This window comes from Diplodia corticola (assembly GCF_001883845.1).
Source record: "Diplodia corticola strain CBS 112549 chromosome Unknown scaffold30, whole genome shotgun sequence".
Classification (NCBI taxonomy): domain Eukaryota; kingdom Fungi; phylum Ascomycota; class Dothideomycetes; order Botryosphaeriales; family Botryosphaeriaceae; genus Diplodia; species Diplodia corticola.
Genome location: NW_017971509.1, coordinates 16,500 through 39,636, shown reverse-complemented (window position 1 = coordinate 39,636; position 23,137 = coordinate 16,500). Strand labels below are relative to the sequence as shown.

General features: G+C 44.1%; 3 protein-coding genes across 3 annotated transcripts; 2 read left to right on the top strand and 1 right to left on the bottom strand.

Annotated features, from left to right (window-relative positions):
- Positions 1-160: 160 nt before the first annotated feature.
- Positions 161-1,032, top strand: BKCO1_300006 (sterol glucosyltransferase; the record flags this gene model as incomplete). The annotated part of the gene is made up of 4 exons (XM_020273941.1): positions 161-178; positions 236-366; positions 422-762; positions 878-1,032. The coding sequence occupies 4 exons, from the start codon at positions 161-163 to the stop codon at positions 1,030-1,032; spliced, it is 645 nt and encodes a 214-aa protein (XP_020129678.1).
- A 3,985-nt stretch (positions 1,033-5,017) lies between these two features.
- BKCO1_300005 (gpi-anchored cell wall organization protein ecm33) lies at positions 5,018-6,583 on the top strand (the record flags this gene model as incomplete). Its single annotated transcript, XM_020273930.1, has 3 exons — positions 5,018-5,099; positions 5,174-6,032; positions 6,082-6,583. The coding sequence occupies 3 exons, from the start codon at positions 5,018-5,020 to the stop codon at positions 6,581-6,583; spliced, it is 1,443 nt and encodes a 480-aa protein (XP_020129679.1).
- A 1,011-nt stretch (positions 6,584-7,594) lies between these two features.
- BKCO1_300004 (glycoside hydrolase family 18 protein) lies at positions 7,595-10,832 on the bottom strand (the record flags this gene model as incomplete). The annotated part of the gene is made up of 7 exons (XM_020273919.1): positions 7,595-7,838; positions 7,891-8,036; positions 8,101-8,208; positions 8,263-8,543; positions 8,606-8,744; positions 8,798-8,832; positions 8,891-10,832. 7 exons carry the CDS (start codon positions 10,830-10,832, stop codon positions 7,595-7,597), a joined length of 2,895 nt encoding a protein of 964 aa, XP_020129680.1.
- Positions 10,833-23,137: the final 12,305 nt, after the last annotated feature.

Here is a 23,137-nt window from a genome sequence, read left to right as displayed (position 1 = left end):
CTAATCTGCTGATTTTTCCTCATGTGCATTGCGCCCAGGCGCTGGGGGTGCCGGTGCATTTGATGTTTACCGTGCCCTGGAGTATTATAAGGGCGTTTCCGCATCCATTGGCGAACTTGAAGTATAAAGGCACCGAGAGGAGCGTGGCAGATTCAGTCGAATGGCTGAATTGACAGGGGTACGTGTCTAAGAGAGTCCGTTTGCGGCTTGCTCACTGAGCTGACATTTGACCTAGGTTGAGAGATGTCACCAACGACTGGCGAAGCAGCTGGATCTAGAAACTGTGCCCTCCTCTGAGCTGGAACTACCGCCTGAGGATTGCACTATGGCAAGGCAACCGCAACCGTACCCTTTTTGTTTTGGAGAGTCAGTGTTCCTGTTCTGCTGCATAGCTGGCAGAGTAACTAACCAAAAGTCACAGCCAACCCTTTTGGGGAAACATGGTTGCAGCAACGGGGGCGGGCCATGTCCCCATTTCGCAGAAGAAGCTCACAATCGACAACCTCGCCGAAGCCATTAGATACTGCCAATCACCACAAGCATCAAGGGCTGCGAACGAGATATCAGAGAGAATGAGGATAGAGTCAGACATAGAGGCCGCTGTGGCGTCCTTTCACAAAAGCCTCCCTCTGGAAAAGATATCCTGCCATCTTTTTCCCGATCAGCCCGCGGTATGGAAATACTCCAAAGGAAAACAGCGGATCAAGCTTTCGAACCTGGATGCCCAATGCACCGTCTCCAAACTCCGCATTAACAGAAACCGTATGAAGTAGTAAGTGCAGCATTTAATGCGCAGTAACGCCACCCAACTTATAGTTTCGAAGTGACGAGACAAAGAGAATTATTATAGAGAACCATCGCTGAGATCCCGTAATAGGCGCCACATCTGCCTACATAGGTACCATATCAGACGTCACCAGAGCCACTACAGGGATCCTGATTGACCGCTATCAAGAATATCGCAAAGGCCAAGCCACCCTCACCACCAGCCATGCCCAAGCGGGCGGCTCGCACACTCCATTAACCCATTAACCTTCCCGGGAACTCTCACCAGCAAGGTCCACCTTCTCTAACAAATCCCCCTCACCAACAAAATCCACCTTCTCCCACCACGCCACTGACCCACAAGGTCCCTCGGATCTCACTCCCACCACTATCAGACGCAAACCCCTTCCCTGCCCCTACGCTAACGCCACCTCACCAACCCCCACCACCGCCTCCAGCCGCACACGCCTCGCCCACCACCCTCCACCACCGCCGTCAAAAACGGCCGCCGCCTCCGCAAAACCCCCCTCCGCACCACACACGCCTGCCTCCCCCATCCGCGGCCTCCTCCTCCCAGTCGAGAGGAGGGTGGTTGGGGAGAGGAGGTGGGAGGAGGGGGTGTGGGTGGTGGAGAGGGGCGGTAGGGGGCGGGGGGAGTTGGAGAGGGTGACGGTGGTGGTGGAGTTTGAGCGGTCGAAGGGTGGCGGTGAGAAAAAGAAGAAAGGAAGGAAGGTGGGTGTGGTGTAGGGCAAGACGTTGGGAGGGATGGATTTCGTTGCTGGTCTGGCCCCTTGCTTGTTTTGTTGCTCAAACTTGCTTATCAGTAATCCTTGTGACATAGTCACGCACGATAGGTCTTCCCGTGGCATCCATTTCAGGTCTTTTTATTCTTTTTCTTCTTCTTCTTTTTCTTTTGGTGAGCAGGGCTATTTGTTTGGCTGACTTGGAAGACCACATCCAAATCGAACAGAGTTGCGCTTTGATTCAATCCAATACCCTATATCTTACCTTTCTTTCCCAGTTCGGGTCAAGTTACACGCATGATAAAGCTTACAGTGTCTTGAAGTCAAGGCCGTTATGGCTTGGTCTTATCCTTGCTTGTTTTGTACACAAGCTCTTTTGGCTTGGCTACCTTCGCTCTTGTCTTACAGTCTTTATTGGCATGTCTCGGGCAAGGGGTGAGCTAAAAAGGAAAAAAAGGTAAGCGCTTGGTCACAAACATAGCTCCTAGACTCTACATCATTTGCCTGTATTCGGCTTATTTGTCTGCCTCTCCAATAGGATGCCTAACGAAGTCGTAGCGCACACTTATCGCATCGCTTGCACACCCTTAGAAAATACAGCGATTATCTCGGTTGCTCAGCTGTGCTAATAGATCTCCTCACAGACGCAGTTGCAAGACATGCCAAATTGTGCACGCGAAAGCCGCCCCCTTTTGCAGTACATGATGGCCGCGCCAAAGGTCGGTACACCCTCCAGGGTTTCGAGTCAACATGACGTCCAGCAGCTATGTGTGCATTTTTCGGGAAGGTTGGAATGTGCGGGTAGGCTGCAGAGGTGCGGGGGATGTATGTGGGTTGGGATGCCTTGCGATTCCTGGATTCTCGCATCAACGTGCGAACAACCACATGGTGTGATTTCTACCTCGCTTGCCTGGTACACCCAATGGACACAGGATCTGGTGAGGATATGTTGCTGCCTGCGCTTCCAGGAGCTAGAGTCGTTGCCTGCACAAATGTTTTAGCCGCCAAGCACATGATGTCCCTGCAACGTACGAGCTGGAGAAGTTGAAGGTACATAAATTAACCCCTAACGCCAATGCAACGTCTTTTGTGCGCAATACAGCCTGCTTTTATTCGAAGGCAAAACGTTCAAGATGGTTATCAAACCCCTCCTCAAAGCAGCCTTTTTCGCGTTTCACGTGGCAGCGCAAATGTCAACTCCAGTCTTGAACAGTACCGGCGTATCCTCACCCGCTCCAAGTAGCCCGGGCTATCCACTTACCGAGGACGGTTCATGCGGAAGCCAAGCTGGCTTCATGTGCATGACGGACGGGACAAGTCCCTGTTGCAGGTATTCACCCCGAAGACACTTATCCGTTCCCCATCTGATGCCAAGCAGCTCGAGCGGACACTGCGGCAACGGCGACGATTACTGCGGCGACAATTGTCAAGAGGGCTACGGCGAATGCAGCCCCAACAGTCCTACGCTCGGGAACCCAGAATGCAGTTGGTCGCTGGATGCCGGCGATAGCCCTCGCTGCGACGGCCGCTGTGGGAGCGGCTTCAATGGAGCGAAGTGCGCCGCCAATGCCAGCGCCGATGCTTTTCGGATGTACGGCGTGTATGGCTATGGTGTCTGCTGCAGTTCATCCGGGTACGTTTCACCGTCTGAGGCGACGAGGGCATCGCTGATACTTTGACGTTCAACAGATACTGTGGAAGCACGGATGATCACTGCAGTCTGGCCAAGCAATGCCAGAGCGGTTGCAACGATAGCTCCAGTCCATCGTCGGCCACTTCTGCAGCACCTGCAGCCACGAGTAGCTCAGCTGGGATCAGCGGTCACATTGCCCTTTTGTCGTTGGATGGAATTTTTGCATTTGCCATTGTTGGGCTTGGGTTGCCGTTTGGGCTCTTCTGACCTTTGCGACCGCTGAGGCTGATAGGATCAAGAAAGAAGTATTAAGCTAATCAACTATGTTCTATTCTTTAGCATGGAGACCTCGTGACCCAGTTGACATGGTTACAAGTCACCGTTGCCACCTGACTTCCTCTCCTCCGCGATAGTGGGTAAGTTTGTTGGTAAACGTGAGGCTAACGCTATCTGTGAACTTGGCTGAGACGTGTTGAAATCTCGCGGAAGATCGATGGATAACTGGCGAAGTGGCAGGTGGGCTGTAGAAGAAGAAGTCGCACTGCTAATCTTTCGAGACGTGGACAAAGGCTTGCTACCCTCTACTTCAGCCGGCAAATGAAGGGGATTTCCCATGAGTTCCGGTAGTACACGCGGGTCTATTGGATTAGACTCCAGCTCATATACTGGGCCATCGGACGAATGGTCTCGCAATGGGGCGGGCGGTACTGGTCAATGATAAGTAAATTGAATCCACCGGGTACAAGACATCTCACCCTTCACACTCAAAGGCCTGCCCATCAGCTCAGCTAGATGGATGCCGTTAGGATCACGATCCTCGTTGAGGATAGGCCGAATGTCGGTCTTTGTGCTGTTGCGCTTGCAACGTTTTCTGGTATGGAAATAGGCCAGTATGCCGATTAGGATGGCGCCAACGAAACCTCCGACAGCACCCCCAATGACAGCATCAGGTGTTCTTGAAGATCCACTTCTGGAGCTACCGACTGGCGATGGCGATGGCGATGGAGTACCGGTGGGAGAGTAGGCCGCAGTGGCTAAGGGGTCATTGACCAATGTAGCGGGGCCGAGGCTTGCAAATGGACAACCATCCCTGCACGGATCCGTCTTGCAACATCCCAGAAATCCGGAGTTGTTGCAAGTGAAGAATCGCCTCCCTTGATCGCATTCCAGGTCCGGAAGACTTCCGGCAATACTAAGGTTGAAAGCCGCAGGGGCTAAATTTCCCGCGAGGCAACCGTAAAAGCAAGGATCTGTCGAACAGCACCCGACAAACCGTTTGCCTCCAGCACACGAATACCAGGACCCCACTCCCATGCCGAGGCATGCGAAATTGCCCATATGCACGTGAGAAGTACCAGAAACAAAGATGAAGAAAATAGGTGGCCAGGCCAGCAGAAACCGGGTTTGAAGTTGAGCCCGGGTATGTGGGAGTGATTTATGCATGGTCGATTGTAGATAAGGCAGATCATATCGAGACGCAAGGCAGAATCATTCCAGAACGCTGAGAGTGACCATCTGCTGGTCTACCCTGGATTTGGCCCTTACCTTTACGCAAGGGGTTTTGACAGCCAGGCATCACTCTTCATGCATGGTACAGGAGGCTACTCTCCGCGTTCCGACCCAGATGACGTCAGTGAATCCTACATTCCCTGGTGTGTGCATGTGTACACCACATCGTAGGATGGCGGCTCGCATTTGCTCGGCCCACCTGCATCGGAGATTCGAGAACGTTTGCCTAGTTGGCGGGTACAAAGCTCACGGCTTCACTGACATTGAGGCCAAAATTCAGAATTCGAAACCTTTGGAGAACATTTCAGCCAGTACGTGATGAAAAGAAACGTGATAGAGCCTCCCAATCTGCTGTGTGCATATCAACATGTCTTCCTTCCGTGCGTTGTCCGTCGCGCGCTTGACCGTGGCGCTCATGATCTGGTTCTCGTCAAGCTACGCAGTTGCCCGTGAGTTTATATTCTTTGAGGCATTCCATTTTCATTGTGAACTTAATCCGAAACTGACGCTTCGAATTTTAAAGAGTCATGCTCAGCATCCATGCTGACGATACGGGGTCCCGCTGACACAACGGCCTTCGCACTGTGTCCAACATTCACTGGCAACATACAAATATCCCCAGAAGCGACAGGCAACATCTCCTTGGATGGCCTAAAAAGGCTGAACGGACATGTGACTGCAAGCGACAACGGGGGCTTGACTGGACTGTCAGCGGACCTGCTTGAGCAAATCGACGACTACATGTATTTGCAGCGCCTTCCACAGCTATCGACGTTGTTCTTCCCCCGGTTGAGATCCGTTGGCAATCAGCTCAGACTGGAGCATCTGCCTGAACTATCGGAACTGGGATTCGATGCTACCATTACAGAATGCCCCTCTTTCTCGGTGACGGACACGGCTTTGACAAGTATTTCTGGCATAGACCCTGCCGGGATAACCGACGGATTTAACATCACTAGCAACAAACGGCTTGAGGTCATTACAATGACGTTGAATTCTACGAGACTGACTACTGGTGGTACAGTGACAGTCGCGGATAATTCACCGGAGTTGAGCGTAGCATTCCCAAATCTGGTCTCGGCACAGAACTTGGAGCTCTCCAATATCTCGAGCATATTGTTACCGTCCCTCGTCGAGTCAGAGGAGATAGCCGTGAGGAGTTCAACGATAGGAAACTTTACAGCACCTAAGCTTACGAATGTTGGGAATGGCACCTTTGGACTATGGTTCGAAGCATGCCATGATCTCATCGACATCGAAGTAGCATCACTTGTCAACACTGGAGGTTTTATAGTATTGGACAGTGAGCAGGTGCGCAACCTTACACTACCAAGGTTACGAACCAACGTTTATGGATTCAGACTGGCAGGAGACTTGGAAGTGTAAGTGCCACTTTTACCACCGTCTCGTTGTTTGCTGACTTTGCTGCAGCCTTTCCATTCCCGCTATCCAGTCCATTTCTGGAAATTTCTTCTTGAACACTTCGTCCTCGGATTTTGACTGCTCACCGTTCCGAGCATTGAAGGAAGCTGGCAAAATCACCGGGAGTTTCGACTGCATCGCAGCATCGAATTCCACTACTGTTGCATCAACCTCGCCGCTTGCCAACAATCTTTCAGCTGCCCAAAAGGCTGGAGTAGGGGTGGGAGTTGGCGGCGCCGTGTTGCTGTGCCTTGTACTGATCCTTTCCTTCGTTCTCCGCAGAAAGCAAAGGCAACGACCAGATCGGCGTCGAGCACCACAGCCGCTGAAGAGTAACCACAAGGATCCCGCGGAGCTTGGAGATGGGGGTGAGAAGAAGGAGCTGCCAAGTGAATGCCGTATCCACGAAATGGCCTCATCGCCAGCGGAGGCATTGAACGAACTGGAAACGCCTTCAAAAGCGCATGAACTCCAGGCTGACCGTCAAATAGTTGAGGTCCCTGGCGATTGATGGCATGGATCCAGGTATTCCAGGTTCTTTCTCAACAGAGACATTAATACAAGCGGATTTCTCCCAGCTGTTGTAGACGTAAAGACGTTTCCCATGCTAAACTACTAATTTGACACACAATTTCTACTACTTCTGTTTATACTAGGATAATTGCCAACCATTTGATAAACTCATGCCGTGAGGGTACTACTTCGCCTCGGGAAAACCTGCCATTACCCCGCCTAATCCTTCGCCTCAACCACAAACTGAGTCCATTTCAATCAGCCACGATGCTGCTTACTCGACCCCTGGAGATCCAATCACACTATTCAGATTCCTTGTCCTGCTTTACTAATTATCTGATTATCTGCCCTACTGCACTCGATCTTATTATCGAGTCAGCGATGCCACTAACAGGACACGGTGGTAGCGTGTTAGCGATCCCCGCAGTAGCAAAATTACAGCGGATAGAATTTCAAGGCCGTGCAGCTTGTGGGCCATGGCGGAGCCAGAGATCTCAAGCAGTACGATTTGATGAAAGCTGCGCAAGCCACCCTTGCAGATGAAGTAGCATCATTGGACTTACTCAGTAGTATCCTTGCGTGACACAATCACCGCTTTCCCGAACAGATAACATGCAAGGTTGCAGTAGGCAACAGCAATAGTCACCAAACGTGCGTCACGGGAAGTATGCAAGGCTTGTGGAACTACCTTTGGTAGCTACCGCACAAGTCAAGTAGCGTATCATTCCAGCAAGCCTGCTGCCTGCCGTAGCGCCACTCGTTATTCCATCATTTACAAATTAGTGAGTTTGATCCTCGACAGTTCCGCAAGCGATGTCTGCGATCAGTGTCAACAGTTTGCCGACAAGTCATGGCCGGCAATTTACAGAAACGCGTCATTTCTTGAGAGATATGCAGGAGTCAGGGCAGAATTCAAGCAAAGGCATTTTGGAGAATCATGATAAGCCTATGTTCGATCCTATATAGCAATAATCTAGTGTCTCTCCAAAGCTCCTCACCAAAGTTGCTTCTATATTGCAAGCCGTGGAAGAGTAATGCTGCCAGTAGTACCGTTGGGGCCAAGACAGCTGTCCAAAATGATTCCAAGCTCGTTTATAACTGCATCTGCTTGCTCGCGCTCCACCTGCTGATGATCAAGGTACGAATCTCGCGTTCCCTTCCAATTTTCGACCAAGATGCCGAGCCTGCGTATCATCCACGCTCTGGCCCTTGTGCTGATCTGTTGGGAAAGCACGGATCTGATGTATTCTTCCCTGCAGGTTCGTTAGTCCGTGTGTCTGGGGTTAGACGTAAGGATGTGCTAACCATTGGCCCACAATGTTGATATCAGCATTGTTGATAGAGTTGAAGCGTTCTTGAAAGCGATTCAAGACAACGTTGAAGTCGTTGGCAGCTTCCGCCAATGTTGTCTGCACCTTCTGAGAATTGATAAAGTTGAATACCCCCATGACCTTTGTTGAAAATCATGGCCAGCACAGTGGATAGTAAGTGAAGTAAAACATCAAGCGCACATACACCATTAATGGCTGCGATGGCGTTCAGAGCATTTTGAACGTCGCTCGTATCATCAAACTGCAAGGCATTCCATCGAACATCCGAGACGGGATTCATGCCTCCCCAAAGCTGTGCAGTGGATGTAAGTTTATCGAATTTGGAAAATTCTGATGAAGCACTCACCCGAGCCTTGACGGCGTTCAGGCCCCTTTCAACATTCAGAAGCCGATGGGGAGTTTGCACGCTGCCAAATGCCTCCCACATATCCGCAATGGGACTATTGGAGTCGCTAGAGCTTCCCTCGGGATCCAAGTTTCGCCACTGCATCGTGATGTACCTTTGCAGAAGCTCCTGCTGCACCACGGAGAAGTTGGTTCTGTATGCCGTTCCTCCGATAGCTTGTGGCTCGCCCATGATGAACTCCAAGAACCTTGGAAGTGTTTGCAGCTCCAGAACGTGGTCGGCTATTGAAGTTGAGCGATCAGACATGAAAACCGTGTCACAAGAAACGAGTAAGTGTACTTACTGACGTACTTGACGCCGCTAACAGGTCCGTCTGCACCCACTTTCGAACCTCCAGAACAAGCACCCTGGCCGACAAAGGTCCACCGGCCGGCGTTGGGGTTCGCCTGCCGCAACTTCAGACCGTTCTGCCCATCTGGGTACTGCAGTCTCCATCAGCAATCCGCGACGACATGGCGCGTTAATCAACACTCACCGGCGGCGCTTCAACATCAAAGTCCCCCACGGGCCCTACGGCACCAGAACTACATCAGCAGATTGCGACACCGGCTTCCAACAAGCGACCTACCACGAACCCGAAAGCCCCGCGCTCCGCCCTCCGACGCATTGCCTGACGCGGCCCGTCCTCCATCCGGATCGTCATCGAGCTCCGGGAACCGACCGAGGATCTTGTCGGGAAGAGGGCACGCGAGGACGCCCCGGGCCGCCCCCGAGCACCCCATCAGATCGGAGCCCCCGAGCACCGCGGCGCCGTCGATCCTGGGCGCGTTGCGCGGGATCGGCTCGAACCGCCCGGTTTGCACGACCAGGGCGTGCGGCGCCGGGCCCACCGCGTGTGGGGTGTTGTCGGCGTCGCTCCACCCGGGGATGCGATTGCCACGGTCGACATCGACGACGACGACGACTTCGGACACGGGCTGTTGGTCTGCGTCGACGAAGGCGAGCTGGGAGCCGTTGTTCAGGATCTGGAAGCGGTGTGGTAGTAAGGACGTGAAGTTGACGGCGGCGGCGCTGCGGGATGTGCCGTGGTCGAAGATCCGTAGCTGCATCTGCGCCTCGGTGGTGAGGTTCAGGGCGAAGATCTGGCCGGTGCCGTTGGCGTCGAACGCGCCGTCGTAGGCTGCTTTGAAGGCTTTCCCCGCCGCGGACCCGCTGAAGTCGCCGAGGTTCGGCGGCGCGTGTGTGGTTAGGACGTCGTCGGCTGCCGAGAATATGGCCATGTTGAAGGTGCCGTCGAGGGTGCCCGCGCCGGCCATTTGGACTAGGACGTTGAGCCTTGGGGAGAAGGAGACGATGCCAGGATGGCTGAAGCCCATGCTGGAAAGCTCGCCTTGGAGTAGACGTGCGGTTGTGCCGTCGGGTATGGCGAGATGGCCCTTGCCGTCGAAGTTCAACGAAGCGGACAGCGTCGGCTTGGTGTCGAAGAAGCCATAGGCCTCTTCCAACACGAGCTCGGGTGCGATTCTGCCAACCAGGGTGAAGCCGAAGCGCACTTGACTCTGCACCAGTCCCTGCAGGCTGATTTTTAGGAAACCGTCGTTCCCGCCAGGACACTGTTTCTCTGTACCGTCATCTCCGTACAGGAGCTTCTGGAAAGAATAGCTCATGGTGGCTTGCGGTGGTTGTTCCCTCAGGCCTTCAAAAAGAGACTTCCACGTGTCGAAGCTCTTGCTCCAGAAGCGCCGGCTCAAGCCCTCTCCCCGTTTCTGATGCGGGGCCGCCACAATCTTCTCGTAGTAGTCATTCGAGGCGGCGTAGTCGATACGGACGTAGACGTCGCTGTCGGTGCGCTTGGAGAGAGTGAAGTTGTAGCTGTATTCGAGCTCATGGACGACGGCGTTTGGTGGTGCCCTCTTCTTCAGGTGCTCCGGGAGGCGCTGGTCATCTGCGGGCTGGGTTGAATGCGCCACCGCGTACGTTGCGAAGCCCGCCTCCTCGGGCATTTTGAATATCTTTCCTTCAACGCCTCCAACATGCATCTGGTCGCAGTTTGACCCATCTGACGTGTCCATACAGATGTATCTGGCTTTGTGCGTGCCTTTCTCTTGCCTGCTTCCACGAGTGACGAACTGAATGTGCGAGCCGTCTCTCTTGGATAAGCTGCCGACTGACTCTGCGGGGCCATCGATGACGACGAATCCTAATGTCTGCGGGGACGATTCATTCGTGCTGGTTTCATGCTGCCCTAGTTCCTCGGCGGATAAGAACTGTAGATCGAAACGGGGTACGTCCTCTTGCGGGGGTAGGGTTGGGAAGAGGTCTTCAAGTGATACGGGCAGTAATGAAGTCAAGTTTGCCGGAACGCTGCAGCAGAGCGCTTTGGAACGACCAATACTGTAGCATTGTGCCCCGGTATCGCCCTCAGCGTCCAGCCCGACCTGCACATCCGAGGAGGAGCAAATGTTGTTGTTATTGCAGCTGCCTGTTCCAGCCCAGTGGCACCCTTGGAAATCGTATCCGCAGCAGAACTTGGAGGTGCATTTCTTGGGAGTGCCATCCGGAGAGACCATGTAGGTGACTTTCTGTGAGAGCTCGTAGGGTGTGCCCCCGGTACACTCAGCACCGCATTCTTTGTAACCGCAGTCTCGGACCACGGCTCCCCTGGAATGGTCCACGCAGCAGAATACTTGCAATCCGGGTTGCAAGCAGAATCGGCTGCCGTAAGGTGAATGTGCGACGGCCTTCTCTCCGGGTTGACACTGAGCGTGACACGAACCGCTTCCGCGCCATTAGCACTCGGTAGGCATTTACTAGGGTACCCCCGGCTAATGGTGGCGCCATTATTAATAGCGGTATACCTAGTGGCCGTTTCCGGGCGTTATAATGGCGTTATCTATTATTATAATAGTATAATTACTATATTTAATAGTTTCTTAATAAGATTATATAGAAATAGTAGAGGTAACGATAGTAATATTTATATTTTAAATAGAAATATTACGATATTATATAGTATTTTAAACTAACCCGCCGCTACTACCGCCGCCGTCTACCGCTCTAATAATTACTACTAATACTACCTCTAATACCCCCCCTAATATCTCTTCTACGATTATACTACTATAATAAGCGCGCGATCGAGCTAACTATTATATATATTTATTCTCCGCGTATATTCGTATAGGTTATAATATCTATAGAATATACGATATTATTTACTAAATAGAATCTCCGCCGTCCGCCGCTATTAGCGCTTATAGTAATTAGTAAGCCTCTCTTATTATCGCTTCTTTATATATTCTAGAGGTTTTTTATATAAGCGTAATAGCTATAGTTAGAAATACTTAAATAATAGTAGATATAAATATACTTATTCTTATCTAATATTCTTCTATTATAGTATATATAGGTATTATTACGATTATCTAAGTAATCGCGCTACGATAAGATACTACTATATACTATAGTATTCTCTAAGATAAGATACTACTTAAATCTAATATATTTCTCTACGAAACGGATTATTTAGATATTCTTATCTTTACTAATCGTAATAAAGAATCGTAGTATCTCTTCTAGTATACGTCTCTTACGAGATATTATCGCCGCGTATAGTAGTTTATCTAATAGTCGTAGCTATAATAACGATATATTATTATTATCGTCTATTAGGGGTTTAAAGAGCTCTAATAGATATATTTACTTCTATATAATTATCTCGTTCGTTATACTTATATCTAATTTCGCCTTATTACGGGCGAGGCGCTTTATAAAGCTATAAAAACGTTTAAACGAAAACTACTACTAATAATAAGCTAATTTATAATTATAAATAGCTTTAGCGAGGTATAGAAGGCTATAAACTTATAAAGTATATACTAGTAGACGCCTATTATTATTATTATAGTAGATTTTCTTATACTCGCGTACGAACTCGCGGTAGCTAGTATTAATATTATTAATTTAATATTAAGAAACGTCTCTCTAGAAGTAGAGGGCGTATATCTTACTTAATAGTAATAGATATTTATAAGGTCGCTTCTATAGATATCTAGTAAGATATAAAGGACTCTAAGTAGTTAGCTAAGCTTTCTATTTAGCTACTTTAAAGTATTTATAGTATTTAATAACGTCTCGTAGTAGTATATCTATATAAGAATCTATAGCCGCGTCTCGTATACGCTTTATATACGAGATCTATAGAAGTTACGTATTAGTTACGTAACTCTCGCTTAGCTATATATAAAAGCCCTTCGGTCTATAAGCGAAGGCTAAATTTCTTAAGAATTCGTTTATTAATTATAAGCTCTCTTCTTATATCTATCTTAAGCTTTCTATTCGTATTTTATATCTTATATTCGAATCCTTCTCTTTAAATAGTCGGTTTAGAATATCTTCTAAGCGAATCTCTCTTTCTATACGCGACGCGTATACGTCGCGTACTAAAAACGCTATAATCGTATAAAATCTCTTAATCGAGTCGAACTATTCGACCCCTAGCGAATTAGACGATAACGCCGACGAGATACCCCTAATATCTACCGCTATAGAAGAACTCTTCTTTATAACGATTACGCCTAAAGACGTTATTACGAATCTAAAGACTAAGATCTATAGACTCTCTATAGTAATTCTAATCTTCTTAGCTTAAATTATCGAATTAAACGCTTTAATTAAGGGTCTATAGAAACGTATTAAAATACTCTCTTAGCTAAGCGTATTTAAAACGTATACTTCTCGTATATATCTCGACTTTAAAGCGTAGAAGGCGATTTAACGAGAAAAGAACGTTCTCGAACTATAAACCGCGATCTAGTACTATTTCGATAAGTAGATTAACGAGTTAAATAATAAGTTTAATATACTTAATCTATAAGACTAGAATACTAAGAAGCGAACCCGCTAGGCCCTCTAGAGCCTCGCGAAGTACGAAGTAATCGCCTAATACGTTTATTAACGTCTAGATAAATCTATAATCTAAAGAGAGCTTTTCTTTAAGAAGTTTAAAGTAATTATTTAAGATTAAGTAAGAAATCCTACCTTACGGCGGTATAAGAATACGATTATATTCTACCGCTTTCTAATAAAGTCTAGTACGTCGTATTAAAAGTACCGCGCCCGTATAGAAAGCCTATATAAATAGCTTCTATACGCGGTAGCCGATAAGAATCTTCTTATTAATCTCTTCTTTATAAACCTCCTAGAGGTCTATTATAAAGAACTTCTTAAATATTCTACGATAAAGACTATCTAGGGGGTTAAGAAACTCTACGACTTAATTATTAGCCTTAAGTAGACGCTCGGCTTAGTTAAGATAGCGTAGATAGAGAAATAATAGCGCTAGAACGTAGGCTATAAACGCCCGCGTCTAGCCTACTCTACTAATAGTAGGCGAGGTCGGTCGAGAAACTTAAGCCGATATAAGCCGCCTCGCTAAGAAGACTTCTAGAAGTTAATTTATAGATAAGGCGTAGGCGCTTCGTATACGAAGCGTAACTCGGACTTCTACTAATTTAATAAAAACTCGGCTAGTAACTAATCTTCTTCTAGAGCCGATAGCTCGAAGGACGATAAAACCTCGAAAAAAGAATAGTTCTAGTAGCGGCTCTAAGCCGTTTATCTCTAGAACTAGTCGACTAAGGCTTAACTAGACGAATTATTATAAACGTTCTTCTAGAGTCGCTAGAAGGGCTAGTAGTCTTAAAGACCCTCTTAGATTTAGAAAGTAATATAAACCTTATTAGATAAGATCTAGTAAGTATTTATCGCGTATTCTTCTTATACGTTAAGCGTACGCTCCGCGTATAATTCTTAAATAGCTATTCTATAACTATATAAAACTTCTATAAACTTATTCTTCGGGCTAAAGACGAAATAAACGTTAAGCGAACTATTAAATCGCGCCTATTTTAGAGCGCGTTCTTCGAGAGTTATAATCTAATCCTTAATTTAGACTAGCTAAAAGCGGCCGATCTTATCGCCCGCTTTAATACGAATACTCTTAAATAGGGTAATTTATACTAAGACTATATTAAGCTTATCTCTACGATATAATTCGCTAGTTAACTAGTCTTAGACGATTTCGTCTACTAGATTAATCTAGAAGATAAAATTTCTAGTTAAAACTAGCCTCTACTAACGTAAAAAGGCGGAAATTATAATTCTATATATTATCCGCGACGTACTAGCGCCGCGTATACGTAATATATATACTTCGTATTAAAAGCGTAGAGTAATTTTATTCTTATAGCCGTAATAGTTACCGCGCTATAAGAAGAACTTCTAAGTTAATATTAAAACTTTACGAATATTATATCGAACGAATTAGCCGGTAAGCTAGCCTAAAACTCTAAATACGACTATATAATCGATCTAGAGAACGGTAAGTCGCCGCTCTAAATATTTATCTATAATCTCTCGCTAAGAGAGCTATAGATTCTATAAAAATATCTCGATAAGACTCTTAAGAAGAGCTAGATTTAGTCTAGTAAGTCTTCTACTAGCGTACTAATTCTCTTCGTCTCTAAGCCTAACGAGACTATATAATTATATATTAATTACTAAGAGCTAAATCGGGTTACGATTAAAAATCGATATTCGCTTTCTTTTATTAACGAACTATTAAACCGTATATCTTACGCGAAGATCTTTACGAAGTTAAACTTATATAACGCCTATTATAGGCTTTATATTCGTAAGAGCGACGAGTAGAAGACGGCCTTTAAGATAAGATACGATCTATTTAAGTACTTTATTATACTCTTCGGTCTAGCTAACGCGCCGACTACGTTCTAGAGCTATATTAATAAAGCTCTCGAAAGCCTCGTAGATACTATCTATATTATATATTTAGATAATATCTTAATCTACTCTCGAAACGAGAAAGATTACGTTTAATACGTTTAGTAGGTGCTCTAGCGCCTTCGAGACTAAAGCTTATATATTAAGATATTAAAGTATATCTTCTATATAACCTACGCGAAGTTTCTAGAGTTTATTATAACGTCTAGCGGCGTTATAATAGACCCTAAATACGTAAAGACTATTTAAGAATAGCCGGAATCTAGCTTCTTTCGTAATATATAAGTATTTCTTAGCTTTACTAACTTCTATAGGCGATTCGTATAGAACTACTTCTCTATTACTAAGCCTCTAAATAACCTTCTTTAGAACGCTACTTAGATATCTAAGAAAGTACCTACGAAGAAGTTCTAAAAGAGTCTAACTAAGTAGTATATTTAGTTTTACTAGCTAGACGACGCTACGTATACGTTTTATACGCTAAAAGACGCCTTTTTATACGGCCTAGTTCTTTAGTACTACGACCTAGTATTATAGCTAATACTTATTACTAATATATTAGATTTCGTCTTAGCTAGCATCCTACTCTAGCTCTAAGCGTAGAAGGGCGACTAAAAATACTAGTTATCTATTATTTACTATAGTAAGAAGTTTACGGCTATAAAAGTACGCTACGATACGTATAATAAAAAACTACTAGCTATCGTTAAATATTTTAATATATAGCGATACTTTTTCGTATACGCCTTATACCTAACGCGCGTACTCTACGATTATAATAATCTTAGATACTTTATAAGTACTAAAAAGTTATTAGAATATTAGACCCGCTACGCTAAAACGCTAGCGAAGTTCGACTTTAAGATTAAATATAAATCTAAAGTCTTTAACTCCGCCGATTCTCTCTCTAGGCGATTTAATTACGTATTAGAGTTTAAAGAGGTTAAAAAGAAGATATATCTAGACGCTATATTACTAACGTTATAATAAAAGCTACGGATACGGAAACTTATAGATAGTTCTTTAGGGGCTACTACCCCTACTACGCGCGGCGTATACGAAGAGTATATAAAAGATCTACGCTACGATAGCTAATTAAATAATACGCTCTCTATTTCTCTACTAGAACTTATCGCCGTTATATATACTAGCGCGGCTAGCGAAAACCGTAATAACGCGAGGGTCTAGGGTTTTAAACTTCTAGATAAAAAAAGCTTACGGCTAGCGTAAGCCCTCGCTAATATAAAAGAAGTTTAAAGCTTCGTACTACGTTAAGTAATAATAGTAGCTATACTTAACGAAAAACTAGCTATAGAGAAATCTCTAAGATTACTATTTTTATTTATTAAGAAGGTCTAGCGGGAAGATAATACTATCGTCTAGCGCCGGACTTAAATTCTAGAGAAACTTACGGCTAAGAGTTAGTTCTTTAACTAAGATAGCCTTCTACGCCGCTATATAAAGATCTATATTTCTTATAGTATTCCTCTACGGGACGAGATTATTAGGCGTAACTATAACGATTCTATAGGCGGCTACTATAGCTTTAAACGTATATATAAAGTAATTATACGTAAGTACGAGTAGCCCGGCCTAAATAAGAAAGTTAAGATTTATATTAATATATATAACGCCTACTAGAAATATAAGATACGTCGCTATAAGCTCTATAGCCTTCTATAACTAGTCGAGATAGAACGAGAGCCGTAGAAATATCTCTCTCTTAATTTTATTATAGACCTTCCTAAATTAAAAAGCCGCGATAGAAGCTTATATAACTCTATTCTAGTAGTCGTAGACCGCGCTACTAAGAAGATATTTTACTTTCTAATACGTAAGACGATCGACGTAAAGAATCTTATAATTCTACTTAAATTATACTTTTTATAAACGATCGTCTTAGACTCTATCGTCTTAAATAGAGAGTTAGTATTTATTAGCGAATACTAGTTTACCCTATACTACGAACTAGATATTAAACGACGCCTTAATACGGTATTCTATCCGTAAACGAACGGGTAAATAAAACGTTAAAACTAAGAGATTAAGACGTATCTAAGAATATACTCTAACTAGAAGTAATTTAATTAGGCTAAACTACTACTATAAGTAGTATTCGCGTATAATAATAAGTTATACTCTACTATCGAATATACCCCTAATATTCTAAGCTACGATACGGATAACGAGGCGTTAGACGGTATTCTTAGATTTAACTAGATAAGAAGCCTCGTAGTAGTACTCTTAAGTATTAAGAATATTACTCTCGCGCTCGACGTAGCTAAAGCGTATATCGAACGTATACGTAGCGTATACGTATATATATACTAGATAATTCTATACGTATAGTAGCTTTAGGCTTAGTACTATAATAAAGGCCGCCTAGATCGCTACTTTAAAATAGAGAACGAGGTCCTACTATTTATAAAGAATATTCGTATAAAGCGATCTTATAAGAAGCTAGACGACTAATTCCTTAATTTCTTTAAGATTATTAAGAAGGTTAGAAACTTCGCCTACTAGCTTAAGCTACTAGTCTTAATAGCGCGGCTTTATTCTATCTTCTATATATTTCTTCTAGAGCTATACTCTATAAAGCCCGGTTTCTAACCGCCCGCTATAAAGTTAGAGAATATATAGAAGGTTAAGACCGTCGTTAACTATAAAAATAACCTTTACGGTTCGTAGTATCTTATTAAATAGCTAGACTAGCTAAATAAATATAATAAGTAGAAGTATAAGTACGAACTCGAGAATTACTAGAAACTACTCGACGAATACCGTTAATAATACTTTAGAAGAATAAATCTACTAAATACGAAACGCGTACGAAGAGTATACGAAGAACCTTTATAATAAGATAAAAAACCTTAAAAAGATCTACTAGGAAATAACTCTAAAGATATAAAGAGCGTATAAAGAGTACGCGGAAATCTACTATAAATAGATAAAAAATCTATAAAACGCGGGCGGAGAAGGTCTTCTAGCTTAAGAAATAAGACGAAGCGGTAAAAGCTTAATCTTCGAGATTTAAGATTAGAGGGCGAAAGCTACTAAATATATTATTATATTACGGCCGAGATCGATACGTCGCCGAAAAATATCTAAAATAAAAACCGTAGTTTCTTTCGTAGTTAGAAAAGTCTATAGAATCGATTAACTTACGAAAACTTTCGGGTTAATAACTATAATATAAGAAAAATAGATTTTTATTACTAGGCGTAAGCGCCGCGTACGAGAAGCGTATCTAATTCGTATAAAACTCTAAGTCTAGTCTAATTTATAAAGAATTCTAAAACTATAAGAATCTATAGCCGCGTCTCGTATACGCTTCGTATACGAGACCTATAGAAGTTATATACTAGTTACGTAACTCTCGCTTAGCTATATATAAAAGCCCTTCGGCCTACGGATAAAGGCCGAATCCCTTAAGAATTCGTCTATTAATTATAAGCCCTCTTCTTATATCTATTCTAAGCTCTCTATTCGTGCCTTATATCTTATATTCGAATCCTTCTCTTTAAATAGCCGGTTTAGAATATCTTCTAAGCGGACCTCTCTTTCCGTACGCGACGCGTATACGTCGCGTATCGAAAACGCTACGGTCGTATAAGACCCCTTAACCGGATTAGACTATCCGACTCCTAGTAAATTAGACGATAACGCCGACGAGGTACCCCCGATATCTATCGCTATAGAAGAACCCCCCTCTATAACGATTACGCCCGAAGACGTTATTACGAATCTAAAGACTAAGATCTATAGGCTCTCTATAGTAATCCCGACCTCCTCGGCTTAAATTATCGAATTAAACGCTTTAATTAAGGGTCTATAGAAACGTATTAATATACTCTCTTAGCTAAGCGTACCCGAAACGTATACTCCTCGTATATATCTCGACTCCGAAGCGCGGAAGGCGATCTAGCGAGAAAAGAACGTTTTCGAACTATAAACTACGATCTAGTACTATTTCGATAAGTAGATTAACGAGTTAAATAATAAGTTTAATATACTTAATCTATAAGACTAGAATACCGAGAAGCGGATCCGCTAGGCCCTTTAGGGCCTCGCGAAGTATAAAGTAATCGCCTAGTACGTCTATCGACGCCTAGATAAATTCGTAACCTAAGGAGAGCTTCTCTTCGAGAAGTTTAAAGTAATCGTTTAAGATTAAGTAAGAAACCCTACCTTACGGCGGTACGAGAATGCGGTTATATTCTACCGCTCTCTAATAAAGTCTAGTACGTCGTATTAGAAGTACCGCGTCCGTATAGAAAGCCTATATAAATAGCTTCTATACGCGATAGCCGATAAGAATCTTCTTATCGATCTCTTCTTTACGAACCTTCTAGAGGTCTATTATAAAGAACTCCTTAAACACCCCACGATAAAGACTATTTAGGGGGTTAAGAAACTCTACGACTTAATTATTAGCCTTAAGTAGACGCTCGGCTTAGTTAAGATAGCGTAGACGGAGGAATAATAGCGCTAAAACGTAGGCTATAAACGCCCGCGTCCGGCCTACTCTATCGATAGTAGGCGAGGTCGGTCGAGGAACTTAAGCTAATATAAGCCGCCTCGCTAAGAAGACTCCTAGGAGTCGACTCGTAGGTAAGGCGTAGGCGCTTCGTATACGAAGCGTAACTCGGGCTCCCGCCGGTTTAATAAGAACCCGGCTAGTAACTAACCCCCTTCTAGAGCTAATAGCTCGAAAGACGATAAGACCTCGGAAAAAGAATAGTTCTAGTAGCGGCCCTAAGCCGCCTACCTCTAGAACTAGTCGACTAAGGCTTAACCGAATAGATTATTATAAACGTTCTTCTAGAGTCGCTAGAAGGGCTAGTAGCCTTAAAGATTCTCTTAGATTTAGAAAGCGATATAAATCTTATTAGATAAGATCTAGTAAGTATCTATCGCGTACTCTTCTTATACGTTAAGCGTACGCTCCGCGTACGATTCTTAGATAGCTACCCTATAACTATATAGAACTTCTATAAACTTACCCTCCGGGCTAAAGACGGAATAGGCGTTAAGCGAATTATCGGACCGCGCCTATTCTAGGGCGCGTTCTTCGAGGGTTACGACCTAATTCTCGGTCTAGACTAGCTAAAAGCGGCCGATCTTATCGCCCGCTTTAGTACGAATACTCTTAAATAGAGTAATTTATACTAAGACCGTATCGAGCTTATCTCTACGGTATAATTTACTAATTAACTAGCCTTAGACGATCCCGTCTACTAAATTAATCTAGAAGATAAGATTTCTAGTTAGGACTAGCCCCTACTAACGTAGAAAGGCGGAGATTATAACCCTACGTATTATTCGCGACGCACTAGCGCCGCGTATACGTAATATATATACTTCGTATTAGAGGCGTAGGGTAATTCTATTCTTATAGCCGTAACGGTTACCGCGCTATAAGAAGAACTTCTAAGTTAATACTAAGACTTTATAAATATCGTATCAAACGAACTAGCCGGTAAGCTAGCCTAGAACTCTAAATACGACTATATAATCGATTTAGAGAACGGTAAGTCGCCGCTCTAAATATCTATCTATAACCTCTCGCTAAGAGAGCTATAGATTCTACGAGAATATCTCGATAAGGCTCTTAAGAAGGGCTAGATTTAGTCTAGTAAGTCTTCTACTAGCGCGCTAATCCTCTTCGTCTCTAAGCCTAACGGGACTATACGATTATATATTAATTATCGGGGACTAAATCGGGTTACGATTAAGAATTAATATCCGCTTTCCCTTATTAGCGAACTATTAAACCGTATATCTTACGCGAAGATCTTTACGAAGCTAGACTTACGTAACGCCTATTATAGGCTCCGTATTCGTAAGGGCGACGAGTAGAAGACGGCCTTTAAGATAAAATACGGTCTATTTAAGTATCTCGTTATATTCTTTAGCCTAGCTAACGCGCCGGCTACGTTCTAGAGCTATATTAATAAAGCTCTTAGAAGCCTCGTAGATACTATCTACGTCGTATATCTAGATAATATCTTAATCTACTCTCGAAACGAGAAAGATTACGTCTAATACGTTCGGTAGGTACTCTAGCGCCTCCGGGACTAGAGCTTATATATTAAGATATTAAAGTATACCTTCTATACGACCTACGCGGAGTTTTTAGAGTTTATCGTAACGCCTAGCGGCGTCGTAATAGACCCCGAACGCGTAAAGGCTATTTAAGAGTAGCCGGAATCTAGCTTCTTTCGTAATATATAAGTATTCCTTAGCTTTACTAACTTCTATAAGCGATTCGTATAAAACTACTTCTCTATTACTAAGCCTCTAAACAACCTCCTCCGGGACGCTACTCGGGCACCTAAGGAAGTACCTACGAAGAAGTTCTAAAAGGGTCTAACTAAGTAGTATATTTAGTTCTACTAGCTAGACGACGCTACGTATACGTTTCGTACGCTAAAAGACGCCTTTTCGTACGACCTAGTCCTTCGGTACTACGACCTAGTATTATAGCTAATACTTATTACTAATATATCGAATTTCGCCTTAGCTAGTATTCTACTCTAGCTCTAAGCGTAGGAGGGCGACTAAAAACACTAGTTACCTATTATCTACTATAGTAAGAAGTTTACGGCTATAGAAGTACGCTACGATACGTACGATAAGAAACTACTAGCTATCGTTAAATACTTTAACGTATAGCGATACTTCCTCGTATACGCCTCGTACCCGACGCGCGTACTCTACGATTATAATAATCTTAGATACTTTATAAGTACTAAAAAGTTATTAGAACGTTAGGCCCGCTACGCTAAAACGCTAGCGAAGTTCGACTTCGAGATTAAATATAAACCCGGGGCCTCTAACCCCGCCGATTCTCTCTCTAGGCGACCCGATTACGTATTAGAGTTTAAAGAGGTTAAAAAGAAGGTATATCTAGACGCTATATTACTAACGTTATAATAGAAGCTGCGGATACGGGAACTTATAGATAGTTTCCCGGAGGCTACTATCCCTACTACGCGCGGCGTATACGAAGAGTATACGAGAGACCCGCGCTACGATAGTTAACTAAATAATACGCTCTCCGTTTCTCTACTAGAACTTATCGCCGCCGTATATACTAGCGCGGCTAGCGAAAACCGTAATAACGCGAGGGCCTAAAGTTTCGAATTCTTAGATAAGAAAAGCTTACGGCTAGCGTAAGCCCTCGCCGGTATAAAAGAAGCCCGGAGCTTCGTACTACGTTAAGTAATAGTAGTAACTATACTTAACGAAAAACTAGCTATAGAGAAACCTCTAAGATTACTATTCTTATTTATTAAGGAGGTCTAGCGGGAAGACGATACCGTCGTTTAGCGCCGGACTTAAACCCCGGAGAAACTTACGGCTAAGAGTTAGTTCTTCGACTAAGATAGCCTCTTACGCTACTATATAAAGGTCTACGTCCCTTATAGCACCCCTCTACGAAACGAGATTATTAGGCGTAACTATAACGACTCTACGGGCGGCTACTATAGCTTTAAACGTATATATAAAGTAATCGTACGTAAGTACGAGTAGCCCGGCCTAAATAAGAAAGTTAAGGCCTATATTAATATATATAACGCCTACTAGAGATATAAGATACGTCGCTATAAGCCCTACGGCCTCCTATAGCTAGTCGAGGTAGAACGAGAACCGTAAAAATACCTCTCTCTCGATTTTATTACGGACCTCCCTAAATTAAGGGGCCGTAATAGAGGCTTATATAACTCTATTTTAGTAGTCGTAGACCGCGCTACTAAGAAGGTATTTTACTTCCCGGTACGTAAGACGATTAACGTAAAGAATCTTACGGCTCTACTCGAACTATACTTCTTATAGACGATCGTCCCGAACTCTATCGTCTCGAATAGAGGGTTAGTATTTACTAGCGAATACTAGTCCACCCTATACTACGAACTAGGTATTAAACGACGTCTTAGCACGGCATTCTATCCGTAGATAGACGAATAAATAGAACGTTAAAACTAAGAGATTAAGACGTATCTAAGAATATACTCTAACTAGAAGTAATCTAATTAGGCTAAACTACTACTATAAGTAGTATTCGCGTATA